At 45.7% G+C, this 13,033-nt stretch overlaps 1 protein-coding gene across 4 annotated transcripts in view; it reads left to right on the top strand.

Annotated features, from left to right (window-relative positions):
* Positions 1–11,788, top strand: part of PPARG (peroxisome proliferator activated receptor gamma) — a 123,457-nt gene extending 111,669 nt beyond the window's left edge. For all 4 annotated transcript variants that reach the window (XM_058678412.1, XM_058678411.1, XM_058678413.1 and 1 more), the window contains exon 8: positions 11,161–11,788. In XM_058678412.1, coding sequence (XP_058534395.1) covers positions 11,161–11,408 — 248 coding nt within the window. In that variant the 3' untranslated portion in view covers positions 11,409–11,788. The remainder of the gene's footprint in view (positions 1–11,160) is intronic.
* Positions 11,789–13,033: the final 1,245 nt, after the last annotated feature.

Here is a 13,033-nt window from a genome sequence, read left to right as displayed (position 1 = left end):
TTGTCCAACACACAGGAATTTGACTCCTCTTTGGTGGAGAGGTTGGTTGGGTATAGATCAGGCCACAATTTACTCAACAGTTTTTCCCAATCCAAAGATGATTCCGCTAAGATCAGAGTCTCAGTTATTGGTGCATGGTAAGATAAGTACCCCAAATTGTTAGAATAAGACATATTTTTAATTTTTTTTTCCCTGACCTGAATTTCCCTGACAAACAAAGAAATAAACAAAAACCTCATGTAAGCAGGAGGCTTTGATCCAGTAAACATATTTCTCATCCTGCCCAATCTTAGCAAGTGATTCTTTTTCTGAGATTTATCTGTTGCTTGAGTGATTTCTGAGCCAAGAGCTCCTGACAGGAGTGCAGTGGGCCTCGTTCTGAGTTCTCCACGGAATCACAAGCACGCTCTGCTTGGGCAGAAGCACTCAGAACCCTGCACTGGGTGAGCGAACACTGGGGAGACACACACCGTGGAGGAAAGAGATGGCAGGGAGCTGAGGCAGGGTCTCTAAGAGAACGAAACAGGGGAGTTGAGGACCAAAAGAACTGATTTCACTCAACTGAATATTTGCCAACTTACTGTCCTTCAACTTCAGCTTTAAAAACTGCAAATCCCCTTTAATTTGGCCTTTGTTGAGTGTGTTACAGCTCCCCTCCCTGCTAGGTTCAGCCCACGCTTGCTGAGAGTGGTAGCCTAGTCCTCAAGTTCTTCTCCTCATCTCCCCTGAGCTTGAGGCAGGCATTAGACTAAAGAGCCGCAGCGCAGAACCAGATGAAGTTCTGCACCTCGTGCCTTCTGAACAGCAGTTTAGTCTGTTCCCTCAGAGATCTGGCAGTGCTCCTGTGTTTTTATCAGTGAAAAGTGAGGATAGTAGACTTCAACAGTGCGTCTCAGATCCAACATAGTGACCCGTGGAGTCAAAATGGAAACTCAGGTCTTACACTGCCCTACCCCACCCTGCCACCTGGTGAGTGGATCGTGGCCAGCTCACTCACTCTTGTGTTGGTAACTGCAAGCTGTGCTCTTATCCCCGGATCTGCCTCAGGAATGGGCCTGGGCGTCAGGAATGCTTCCTGGTGATGATGGTGAGAACAGCTACCCTTGCACTCTCTGGTCCTCCTGACAGGGTGGATGGCAGCAGGAGTAATAAAACCGCCTGCAGTAACAGTGTGTTTGCAGTTGGCAACACAGCTTCCTGCCAGCCTCACTAACAAGCTCCCAAAACCTACCCAGCCACCAAAGCCAAGCGTATTGCTGACAAACCCCAGGACACGCTGTTGAACATTTTGCCCCCTTGAGCGTGTGCTCTTTGGTGAAGAAAAGCCTAGGAGAGTTCCAGCTGGAACTCCGCAACAGAAAAGGGCTCTTTCTGTTAATTCAAAACAGTTTGGGATCCATGGCAGTTCTTTCTAGACATCCGAGATGTGAGGGAGGAAATGCACCGGGTTTACAATGCGTGTTCAAGTCCAACTGCCAATCCAGGAAGAGGTGGTGATTTTCTGTCGGGTGAATGCCATCTAACAAGGGTACCTGGTGTCATGACTGGATGGGTGCCTGGATGGATGGACTGCTTTTTAAATTTGTTGCCATTAAAATAGACTCACAGCACAGCTATGAATAAGTTACTCAGTAAATGTTTGTTACATTAATCTGAAGTAGTAATAATGGCTACCACTTACTGACTACTCCACTGTGTGCCAGAATACATACTGAGCACTTTACATACATGGCTAATCCTTATTTAATCTTTCCTACATCTCCAAGGTCTACTGCCCCATTCTACATATGAAGAAAATGGAAATTCAGAGAGATTAGGCAACTTGCGTAAGGTCACAGAGCTATTGGTGGGTTAGGCGCAAGTTCAGACTAAGATCTGTCAGACTTTATAACTTAAACACGTCATCAGTATAGATCTCGTTTCCTTTGGTCTTTTGAGACATGGATGCACCTCAGTTAGACCTTGGTCTATGAGGCCTTTTCAGTTAACAAAAACTACCTGCTTCCACACTGCCTCCAGTGCTTATAATTCATAATTGCCAGGTTGTAGTTCAGTTATCAATATCCTGAAACTCCTTAAGACACCACTTAACCTAGCAAAATTACTCCTTTGGTTTTGAAAACTGCTCGGGGAAGGCATAAGGGCCTGGACAGTGGTAAGACTGAAGGCTAGCACTATGGTCCTTAAATCTGTCCCAATAGCAGGGCCCCTGAAAATAATGACACTGTTTGCCAAACTCCCACAAAAACTGGATGGTAAACTTTAAATAACTAAGTAAACACATTTCTGCTTAATCAGATACCATCACATACCAATTCCTATCTAGTTAAGTGGTTGCAGAAAAAATTTATGAGAGAAAAGTAAAACTGTTAAAGTACCCTGAGGGACCTGCATTCCTTCCTGCCCTTCAGAAACAAGCATGAGAACCCATCCTCAGCCGTCCGCCATCTGAGCACATCACCCGGCTCAAGGACACAGACGCGTTAAGGGAAAGCCTACAGGGCCCTGGGCTGCACAGTGCCCTGTCTCTCTTCCCCTCTCCTGCAATTGCCCTTTGAAATCTTGAAATTAATCCGAGCTCTAAAGTGCCAAATGTCATCTTTCCCTTTGCTTCTACAAGTCCTAGTGGACTTTGTTTCTGCAAGTCCCTCTAGAACATTAGACAGCATGAAGACCTCCTGGAAACTGCCCCTCTGGAAAGCCTCAGCTTCAGGAAGGTCTGGCTCTGCAGAGCCTGTGACCCCCACATCCCTTAGTCTGTTAGCACCATCCTTAATAACTGGCAAGATACCTAGATATTAAAACTTAAACAACAGTGATATTTCTTCTGCCTTCTGTGCCAGCTAAATATTTGACTGCCTTGTCCTTGGAGTTCTTTGGGGGCATAAGCCTGACACAGGTGCCCTTGTAGTGGTTTTTCTGAGTCTTCTCCTGATAGAATAAAGGGCACTGTCTCTCTGGAACAGGGTGTCCAGCCAGTGTTATTACGTAGTTTGTGTCATTCGTCTGGGCTTGAGTGTTTCGAGGCACGATTGCCCTCATTTATTACACAGGAGTGTGAACGGGTGCCTTTATGATGCGTGGAGCTCCCCGCCCAGAAGGGCTATCTTCATAAGCCACCCCAGCCATTTAACAGAATGGTTTTAAATAATGATTCCACTTGAGTTACCTGGAAATGCCCCATTCATTTTCTCCTTTCATAACCCTGTGCTTGGTTTGAGATGGGTGAGGTACATTTATGAGTTTTCAACTGGTCCCCAATTATTAAAAACCAGACAGAACTGGAGGTGGTGATAGGGCAAAGGGGAGATGAGATATTCCAGAATCCTCCTGCAGACCTGAAGATGTGTACAGGCAGGTTTTTGTCCTAAAGCATCTTTTCCCATGACTGCTTAGAAATGAAACTCGGCCCTCCACGCCATTCAGCAGGCCCAGATCACCACAGTGAGCAAGCAGACAGTGCCGCGTGACTTCACAGACATCGGTGGGAGAGAGAGGCAGACTGCTGAGTCATGCCTATCCCCACACTGGCAGTCTTGGAAAAGGCTTGGCCAGCCAGCCAGTGGGCTGCTTTCTGGAGCACTTTATCATTTTGGGCTCTCACAATGTGTGTTTAAACTCTGGGTGACCCCAGGCAGCCTTCCAGACTGGCACAAGGCACGAAGACATTCAGACTGATCATCTGCAAATGAGGAAGAATGAAACTGGGGACTGGTTCCCCTCACTCCTACCAGAGAGGCCACAGGCAGAGTCAAAGTAGTGCTGGGTGCTAGCGAAAGCTGCACACAGGCTGACCAGGGGAGGCCCAACAGGCCCTGGAAGGCACCCCACCTCCTCTACTTTCAGGCAATTATTTACCTTCCTGAGCCTTAATTTACTTATCAGTTCCCTGAGCAATTGAAATAATATTATGTGAAGCTTCTGGCCTGGTGCCTGGGCATGCTAAGCACACAGTCAATGCTAATTTCCCCCTTCTCTCTCTGTGAAATCATTTGAGGCAGCTCCACTCAGTCATCCAGTCAAATTACTTGAAATTCCATCAGTAGTCATTCTGAAAATCCCTTATTACAATATAAATACCCCTGGGGAGATATCAGCTAATCTGTTTATCAGCTATCACTTTAAGGGGATTAATTGTGAGTTGAAAACAAAACCCGAAGGGAAAGAGATAACTGGGAAGGGGGAGGAGCCTGAAAAGTAAGGGGAGGGCCCAAAGCTGGCTGCCCCCAAAGATAGGGATGCGTGGGCCCAGGGTTCCAGTGAACTTTGGGTAGCATTTTACATGTTTAGAGGTCGTGCTTATAAGGAGGACACTTCAAAAAGCTTATGGACAGATGACATTAAAGAGAAGGTGCCTTTGATGCAGAAAGGTTGAAATTTGCCGGTGTTTTCATAATATGCATTTTCCATGAATCTTTGGAAGGTCTCCCATATGTTGATACCACACTTCTCAAAACTTCCTAAAGACACTGGAAAAGAGACAGTGGTGGTTGGGGCCTGACTGCAGAGAATTAGTACTTGGCAACTTTTTTATCTTGCTCACTGTCTTTAGCTTGGGCATTTGCCATCTCTAGGAGTTGGGAATGCCAGAGTTGCCAAGCCCTCTTCTCTGGCCTCTCCGTTTTTGACCAAGCCCGGAAAGGTGGGCTGGAGCCAGCAGATAGATTCGCGGCCTGAGTGTGTCAGGCTGATGCGAGATCCCGAAGTCCACTCTTCTCCCTGTCCCCCACTCCTACCCCATTTGCAGTCTAGATCAGAGCCTCCGTGTGGCCAGCACCACTGGACTTAGGGAAGGCTGCAGGCAGCTCGTCTGATTCTGACCGAAAGGAGGAAGGGAAGCAGACCTCAAGGCTGAGCTTAAATTTCATGACCTTGAATAACTAGAGCAGGGGGAGGCTAACCCAGTGGGGCAAGGACTTCCCAAGGGCTGGGCAGAGATCTGCAGTTGGCTCTTTTCACTGAAGATACTGTTCAGTGAGAGAACAGCTTTGAACACTGCAGCGAGCGCTGCCCGCCTTGCCACCAGCTGTGTCTGCCTTCTGCTTCCGAGTGTGGGAGCTGGCTTTTTGGAGGTGGGTGTTGAGTGTTTGAGATGAGGGGTGTTAATGTGTAATTGCTGTTTAACGGGCAGATAAAAGAAGTAGTGGCTGGTTTGGATTTCAGAGTGCCCCTGCAAAATCATTTCTATTAATGTTATCAGGCACAGAGAAAGCATTTATTAATGTGATACAGGGAATGTTGGAATGTTAACCCACCTCAGAGTTAGGGCTCTACCAGCATCGAGTGCATTCATATCAGAATTTACTGGTCACAGATGAACTTCATCTGTTAAGCCATTTGCAAGATCTCTAGTTTATGTTGTCCCTTTGCCTGATAGCAACAGTAAACTGCACTGCTCCCGGAACCCCATATTTCTCAGGCCTGATTCATTACAGCTGGCTCTGCCGGCTTTCCTAATAAATTCCCAACAAGGTGCAGTCCCCAGCAGGAAAGGGAAATCATCTGGAAGGTTGAGGTGGGGGTTACTGAGAAGAGAGCAGTTAAGAAAGCAAGCATAGGAGGGCCCGGTGCAGTAGCCTAGCACCTAAAGTCCTCACCTTGCCTCACATGCGCCAGGATCCCATATGGGTGCCAGCTCTAATCCCGGTGGCCCCACCTCCCATCCAGCTTCCTGCTTGTGGCCTGGGAAAGCAATTGAGGATGGCCCAAGGCCTTGGGACCCTATACCCATGTGGGAGACCTGGAAGAAGCTCCTGGCTCCTGGCTTCAGCTCATCTCCAGCCGTTGTGGCCACTTGGAGAGTGAATCAACAAATGGAACACTTCCTCTGTCTGTCTGACTTTCCAATAAAAATAAAATAAATCTTAAAAAAAAGCATAGGAAAAATACAGAAAAGGCCCCAGGGAAAGTCAGATGAGGGAAGAAAGGTAGGAAGGAAAATGCAGGTCTGTACAACACTAACAAAAACTAGTAATAGTTGATGGACTTTGTAACAGACCCCACTCCAAGTGTTAACTCATGGTAAAGCTCTGAACAGCATTATTAGTTAAGTGTTCCAGCTTTTAAACAGGGAAACCCAAGAATGTAGAGGGTGAGGAATTTGCCCAAGGTTACCTAGCAGGTTGTGAAGTTGGGATGTCAACTGCTTCCCCACAGTTGCTCATCCCCGCTGCACAGCACAGTCACCAGAGAGCATCCCGATGTCTTGAAGGTCACCTCCGTGGCCAAGCAAACCTGAGTCTGCAGGTGTGGAACCTAAGCATTAGTCTGGGCTTAGTCCCCCCAGAGGATGTGTGTAGCCGAAAGAGTCCTTGCATTAGGTCAAGCTCCTGTTCAGATTTCAGTATGAAGATAAACATGTGAAACTGTGCAGTGACTTTTTTTTCCCTAAAGGCAGGATAGTGGGAATTGGTACAGGCCACACCAAGCACGGTTCATGTTGTTGAATTCACGTCTTCCTGACTCTGATTGTTATGTCAGAAAAATACTTCTGAAATCCTTAGTATCCTTTAAGAAAAATTGTTTATATGCCATCCCTCTCCTACAATCCAATCCTGACCCTGTGGAAATATTGGCGATAGTTGCAACTTGTATCTTCTGAAGTTCATTCTCGCTGTGAAGGAGATGTCATTGTTGTCATAAACATTAAGCCAGAAAAAGCAGAAAGGTAAGGTGAGTCGTCTAAAGATACACAGAAACTAAGTGGAAATCTTCAGTTTCCACATCCAGTACCCCTCAGAACACGTTTTGGGGGAGCAGTATGATAAGGAAACTAGAGAGGCAGCGAAAAAAGAAGTTACATTGCCAAGTGTTGAGTTCCGGAGTAGCACTGGTCCACTTCCGTTTTCACCCCACACCTGAACTATAAGATCTTTTGTTGTTGTCGTCTGTGGATCCATTTACAGCTGACTCAGATGAGTCTATCCAAGAGGTAGTGGAAAACAAGAAATGCCTGACTAGACACTTTGGGTCTTCTGCCCCTTTCTTCAAGGGACTCTGCTAATTCAGAGACCACCTGAGAAACACCCAGAGCAGGTGAGCAGATCCCAGGAGGGTCAGTGGGCAGATCCCAGGAGGATAAGTGAACTTGAGTGTGTTTCAGATAATCTCTTCACTTAACTAAACTACTCTGGATCAGATGGGAGCTTTTGTAGATTGGCCCATAATCAACAGTGTCTAATCAGTTCCAGCACTCTGTGAATGGAGACCGGAAAGGTCTCTTTCCCAATTTCTTCACAGCCTGGGGAGTAAGGAACCAGTAATTGACTCCAGAATCCAGGAGTGCGTGAGTCAACAGGACTTCCCTAAAGGCCCTTTTGGGCAACCCAAGGCAGCAAAGAGAGCCCTTGACCCTGATCCTGTTCTACATTCAACTCTCCCTTGTTAGTACGGGGTAAAGGACCTTAGATCAGCCTTCCAAGAGCAACATCTTAGCAGGCACTGGATGGATGGGGACACAGTAGACAGGTTTCTGTGGCCCACCTCTGGCAGCAAGCTTGGCTCTGCAAAGGGTGAAGTGTGTGTGGCAGGAAAGGTGGGAAGAGAAAGGCGAGGGAGCACAACCTGGCCTGGCCTGGAGCTGGGGAGGACAGGCTGGGAGCAACACTGGCAGAGCCCTTTTGCCCTCCACTCAAGGCTTGCTGAAAACCAAAGGAAGCTTTGGTTTCTTTTCAAAAGAAGCCATATGTTCTAAATTTTAGGTGTAAGCCTGCTAATGTGCTTTCCAATTTGATTTTTCGTTCTCCCAGTTGAATTGTGTGAATGATGTTCTAGAGGGAATTACAGATGATAATGCATCTCGAAACTTTTGAATTAGTGTTAGGTCCAGTTAGCATACAGAGAAATTTGAGCACCATGAGCTCAATCAGTTCTGACGGAAGGACCTAGAAGCAGAAAATGGGACTTTTTTCCACTCTGTGGCCCTTCTTCCCTAAACCGTTTGCTTTGAGGGAGGCTGTGTTGGGGACACTGTGGGAATGATCCATAAGTGATCTGACTTGTCCTTGGAGAAAATAAACTTAGTCTGTGGCCACATCATTTCAGCCGTTCAGCCAAACATCATCCATCACATCATAAAGAGGATCTTGCCAGAAAGGGGTTTACAAATCCAAACCAGATCTTCTCCCCTGCTGGGAGGAGGGAGCGCAGTCCCATCACACCGCACCAAGCCACGTGTCTCCAGCAAGCCCACCAGTGGTGTTTTAGGGTTTGGTTGCTTGATAAATGAGACCTACTGGACTAACTTCATCTCTACTGCATAAGTTTTGACCCCACTGATGCTGCTCGAAAGGAGAAAGAAAGGGATTCAAGGCCCAAGGCACAGACTTCCATGCAAGGCCTTGTGGGCCCAGCACAGGAGGCTTGCCCAACTCCTGTGTCCACCCAGATCACTGCCCCTTAGATGCACACCCACTCAGGAGGCTGCTGGCCTTCAACATCTTGAACTTTTATTAAGAGGGAGGAGCAAGAGTCATCCCACCAAAGGCCCCAGTCCATGATCCAGTTTTCCTTGAGGCGTCAGTGGTTTTCATTATTACATAGCAACTGGGAGAAAAGCACAGCTCTTCCAGGGGCGTGATGCTGTCATCTAGGACGAAATCGTCGTTTCGTTCTCAGAGTCAGACATTTTTTTGCTGATTGTTCCAAAATAAAAAGCTGAAAATCTTGAAATATTAATTATTCCAACCCATGAAGTATGTTAGAGAAAACCAACAACAAGTTTCCTTCTGTAATTAAAAAAAGAAGAAAGTTAACTTAGGAGAATGTTTAGAGTTAGGACAATGTCACTGAGACCACCCTACACGCTAGCATTGGTCTCCTGAGCCTCAAGTCAATGGACAAAGGTTATTCAAGTTTGGTAGACACAGGGAACACTGTTTATAGGAGATTTCGTTGTGGAGCAGTTCTGCCTTTGGGCTTGTTCACCAACTAGGAAAACTGTATTTGCTGATCCAAGGCCTGAACAACTTCCTCACTCTGATTTAGCCAAGTGAATGCCTCTAGTGTTTCTACTAACGGTTCATAGACATCAGGACAGTGGGCACCCTCTGGTCTCTTGTGGCCTGGAAGGGAAAATAAAGCAGGTCGGTACTTAGAATTAAAGTGAATAGGCGTTAGGAGCAAAAAACTTGGAAGCAGATGCATTTCAGCCCAAAGCTTCAGCTCTGCAATCACTAGCAGGTGGCAGATCTTGACAAAGGTTTAACTCCTTTCTCTTAAGTCTTCTTTTCCCGCGAAGAGAGTCCCATCTAATAGTTATTGTGAAGACTAATCAATGTATTGTATGTACGGCCGTTTGCACAGTCTTCAGAGAACAGTGACCACCAGGGACACCAGTGCGTGGGTTATTTATAGGGGACCTTGGGAGCATACAACAACGAGATCAGTAGAACAGAGAAAGTGGAAGGCTCATGCTGAGAAAGGAGTCCAGGCCAGAATCCTGGCACAGGCTGTGTTCTGAAGAAACGGTTGGAGTCACTAAGACAACCACGAGGAAGGGGGATTTCGGGCAAGAGGAACAGGCTCTGCTAGGCACACGGTCCTGATGGACCCAGACTGTCTGAGAACCTGGTACGGAAGAGCAAAGGGATGCTTAGAGAAACTGAGGCTGTAGGATAAACAGGACCAGCTCCTGAAGTCTAAGCACAAGTGGGAACACACGCAGGGAAAGAAGGAAGAGCTGAACTCCCCAGAGAGTGTCCCTCAGGAGCCAAAGCCCGACACCCGTGCAGGATGCTTGAGGGTCCTGCCACAGATTCACCTTTAGGTGAACCTTAAGGAGACAGCCTTACATTCCAACCCTATGCAATCAAAATTAAGACTTTGGAAATGGAAACTGAAATCCAGACTTTCTACTTGGAAATCTAAGAGCTTGCTTTTGTGTAAGTCTTGTGTTAAAAAGAAAATCATAAGTGTAAGACAGGCTATTTAGAAAAAATGCATGAGAACCCTGTGGGCCACAGCCAAGGTGACCCTTAGAGGAAATGCAGGGCTTTGTCTGTACCAATCAGAAAACAAGAAACACCAAAACTAAGCAGGCTGAGCCTTGAGCTCCAAAAACTAGAAAAAAAATTAAATTTTTAAAGAAGGAATCTGGTAAATTGAAACTAAAATTTTCAAAAAAAAGGCTGACAAAACTGGAAGCTTTTTTAAAGGAAAAAAATAGATAATACTCTGACAAAACAGACATTTGATGAGCCAATATACAAATAATGAGTATTTATTAAATTAAGGGCATAAATAGATGCAACCAGAGATTTTTGATTCTAAGCAAGTATCATGTATGACTTTCTTCCAATTGGAAAACCTGAATAGACTAAAAGCTATGGAAGAGGAAACAAAGCGTAGTGGAAGATTTATCATCAGTCTCAGATGGTTCAGCAAACGAATTCTGAGAAATGAGCAAGGAACAGAAGGAGGGCTCACCTCAGTGTACAAGGCTGGTTAACATTCAGTTCCACAACAGGCAAAGAATGGTGTGAAAAAATAGCACTCTGGACAATATCACCTGCAAATATAAAGACCCCAAATAAAATATTAGCAAATGAGTGCAAGAATAGAAGGAAATCTACTAATGTGATTCACTGTACTAAATTCAGATAAAACCATATCTCTTTAGATAGCATTTATCTTTAGATAGAAAAATTTTAAAGAAGTTGATAAAATTCAACATCATTCCTGCCTAAACAAATTAAAAACTTCAAAATTCTTGGAAAGCCCAGAGTAAAACATACCCACCATAATCTATGGCAAACATCATATTTGATGGGAAACCCTTAGAAACATTTCCTTCGAAGTCACTGCCAGTACCATGTCAAAGGTTTTAGCCAACGCAGTATAAAAAAGGGAATGAAAACTATAATAAACACTAGTCAAGAAATAAATAAATTACCAGCATTCATAGGTGTGATTGTCTAGTAAAAATAATAATAATGACCCTTCAGGATTGAAACATGCTTGAACTGACAAAGTTCAAAAAATTGGAATAAATTCATTGTACTAAAACCAATAATGTTTATAAATGTCAGCAAGGAAGAGCGGCCTCAGCGCAGGGACAGCCTGAGCCCCGGAGATGATGCCCGGTCCCTCCCCGCTTGTCCACTGGGGCCCAGCACGTTCTGACTGCACCTCCTGTTGTGTTTTCCGCCCCTGCTCCCACAGACCGCCCAGGCCTGCTGAACGTGAAGCCCATCGAGGACATCCAGGACAGCCTGCTGCAGGCGCTGGAGCTGCAGCTCAAGCTGAACCACCCCGAGTCCTCGCAGCTGTTCGCCAAGCTGCTGCAGAAGATGACGGACCTCAGGCAGATCGTCACGGAGCACGTGCAGCTCCTGCAAGTGATAAAGAAGACGGAGACGGACATGAGCCTCCACCCGCTCCTACAGGAGATCTATAAGGATCTGTACTAGCAGAGGCCGAGCCCCGGGCAGCGCTCCTGCAGTTGCACTATTCTGTTGAGGGAAATTCTGACACCTATAAAATTCACTGTGAAAAAAAACATTTAAAAAGAAAACATTTTAGAATATGATCTATTTTATGCATACTGTTTATAAATATACATTTACAATTTACTTTTAATATTAAAAAATTGCCATATTATGTAATTGCTGATAGTATTGGAAGACTGAGTGTGATGTGTTACCCACCTCAACCCCTTGGGTTTTCCCACCTTTTATTTTCTTTCTTCCTGCTTCTCTCCCTTCCTTCCTTCTTGTAGACATTTATCTCAATGTGAATGGAACTGTTGATAAACTTTAACCTTTAGTAAATTAATTTTTTACTCAATTTACAACTTTTCTGAACTCTGCTTTCAAAGTGATAACTCAGAACCAAACTTGGCTCAAAATTTTGGTTCTCATACCCCTAGGCTTACCTAACCAAGATTTTCATGCCTCTTCCCCCACACACTCACCACTCCATGGCTTCATCACGCACACTGTGGCTCCCGGCACACAGATGCTCAAGTCCCCTCAATAAAGTGTTGTCTTGTTTCCGTAGAACCAGTGCACATCCTCCCACACACTTTACGCTGTGATTTTAGTATAAATAGTTCCCATCCTATGTTGTTGAGGGGGAAATGCCTGTACATGTTCAGCACCAAGCAGTGTTCATGGTCGGCTGCACCCACAGAGAAGGAAGGTCAAGTGTACTGCTTACCAATAAGATAGCACACACACAGCCCACTGCAAGGGTTAACTAAGCACTGTGCAGGGCTAGAAGCTCTGGGTAACACAGATTTGGCAGCTGACCGCCCCTCTGCCATTCCCAGAAATTGCAATCGAATTGAAGAAAATGAACCTTTCTTAAAACAGATTATCATACACAGTAGGAGTCTTGTGCCAGATGAATGATTCAGACCCTAAGTGCTGAGGGAGCTCATTGGAGGTAAAGGTTAGTGAGGGGTGGAACAGTGGAGAAAGAACCTGTAGGCTGATTCCAATGGGCTGTGGATGTGTTGGAGCAGACAGCAGCGGGAGAGAGAAATGAGGAGCACAAAGCAGCAGGAACAAAAGAGAAAAGCAAACGAAGAACACAGAGCAGCTTTTTGGTTCCCAGTCACCCCTCCTGGGACCACTGTGCCCAGAGACCTCTTACTTTTCAGAAGTTAGGCTAGTTATCCCCAGGATTCCATCAAGTTTAAGTTCCCTAAAGGCAAGGACCTACTTAGCACAACTTTTAGATGAGTTGACTAAAGCTACCCATCCCCGTGGCCTTGGTGCCCCATGACCTAGTTGTGCTATCTTTGAAGAATGCCCTGTAACCGAAACTATCTTGATGTCCCACAGACCTGGATATTTCCCAGCCATTTCATGCCTTAGGGTACTTAAACCTCGCAGGATGTAACTTTTGGTCTGAGACTTTCACACAAAATACCAAAAAGAAAGTGTCGTTTCCTCTTTTACTTAAACAAGCCAAGTGTTTGGCTCAGGGACTGCTTGGGATATGTGCGTTCATCACACCAGCCTGGTTTGAGTCCCAGCTGTGCTCTCAATTCCAGCTTCCTTCGAACGCACACCTGGAAGGCAGCAGGAGA

The sequence above is a fragment of the Ochotona princeps genome, chromosome 21, assembly GCF_030435755.1.
Source record: "Ochotona princeps isolate mOchPri1 chromosome 21, mOchPri1.hap1, whole genome shotgun sequence".
NCBI classification, from domain to species: domain Eukaryota; kingdom Metazoa; phylum Chordata; class Mammalia; order Lagomorpha; family Ochotonidae; genus Ochotona; species Ochotona princeps.
The sequence above is the reverse complement of the archived record's forward strand: the minus strand, read 5'-3'. Positions and strand labels throughout refer to the sequence as shown.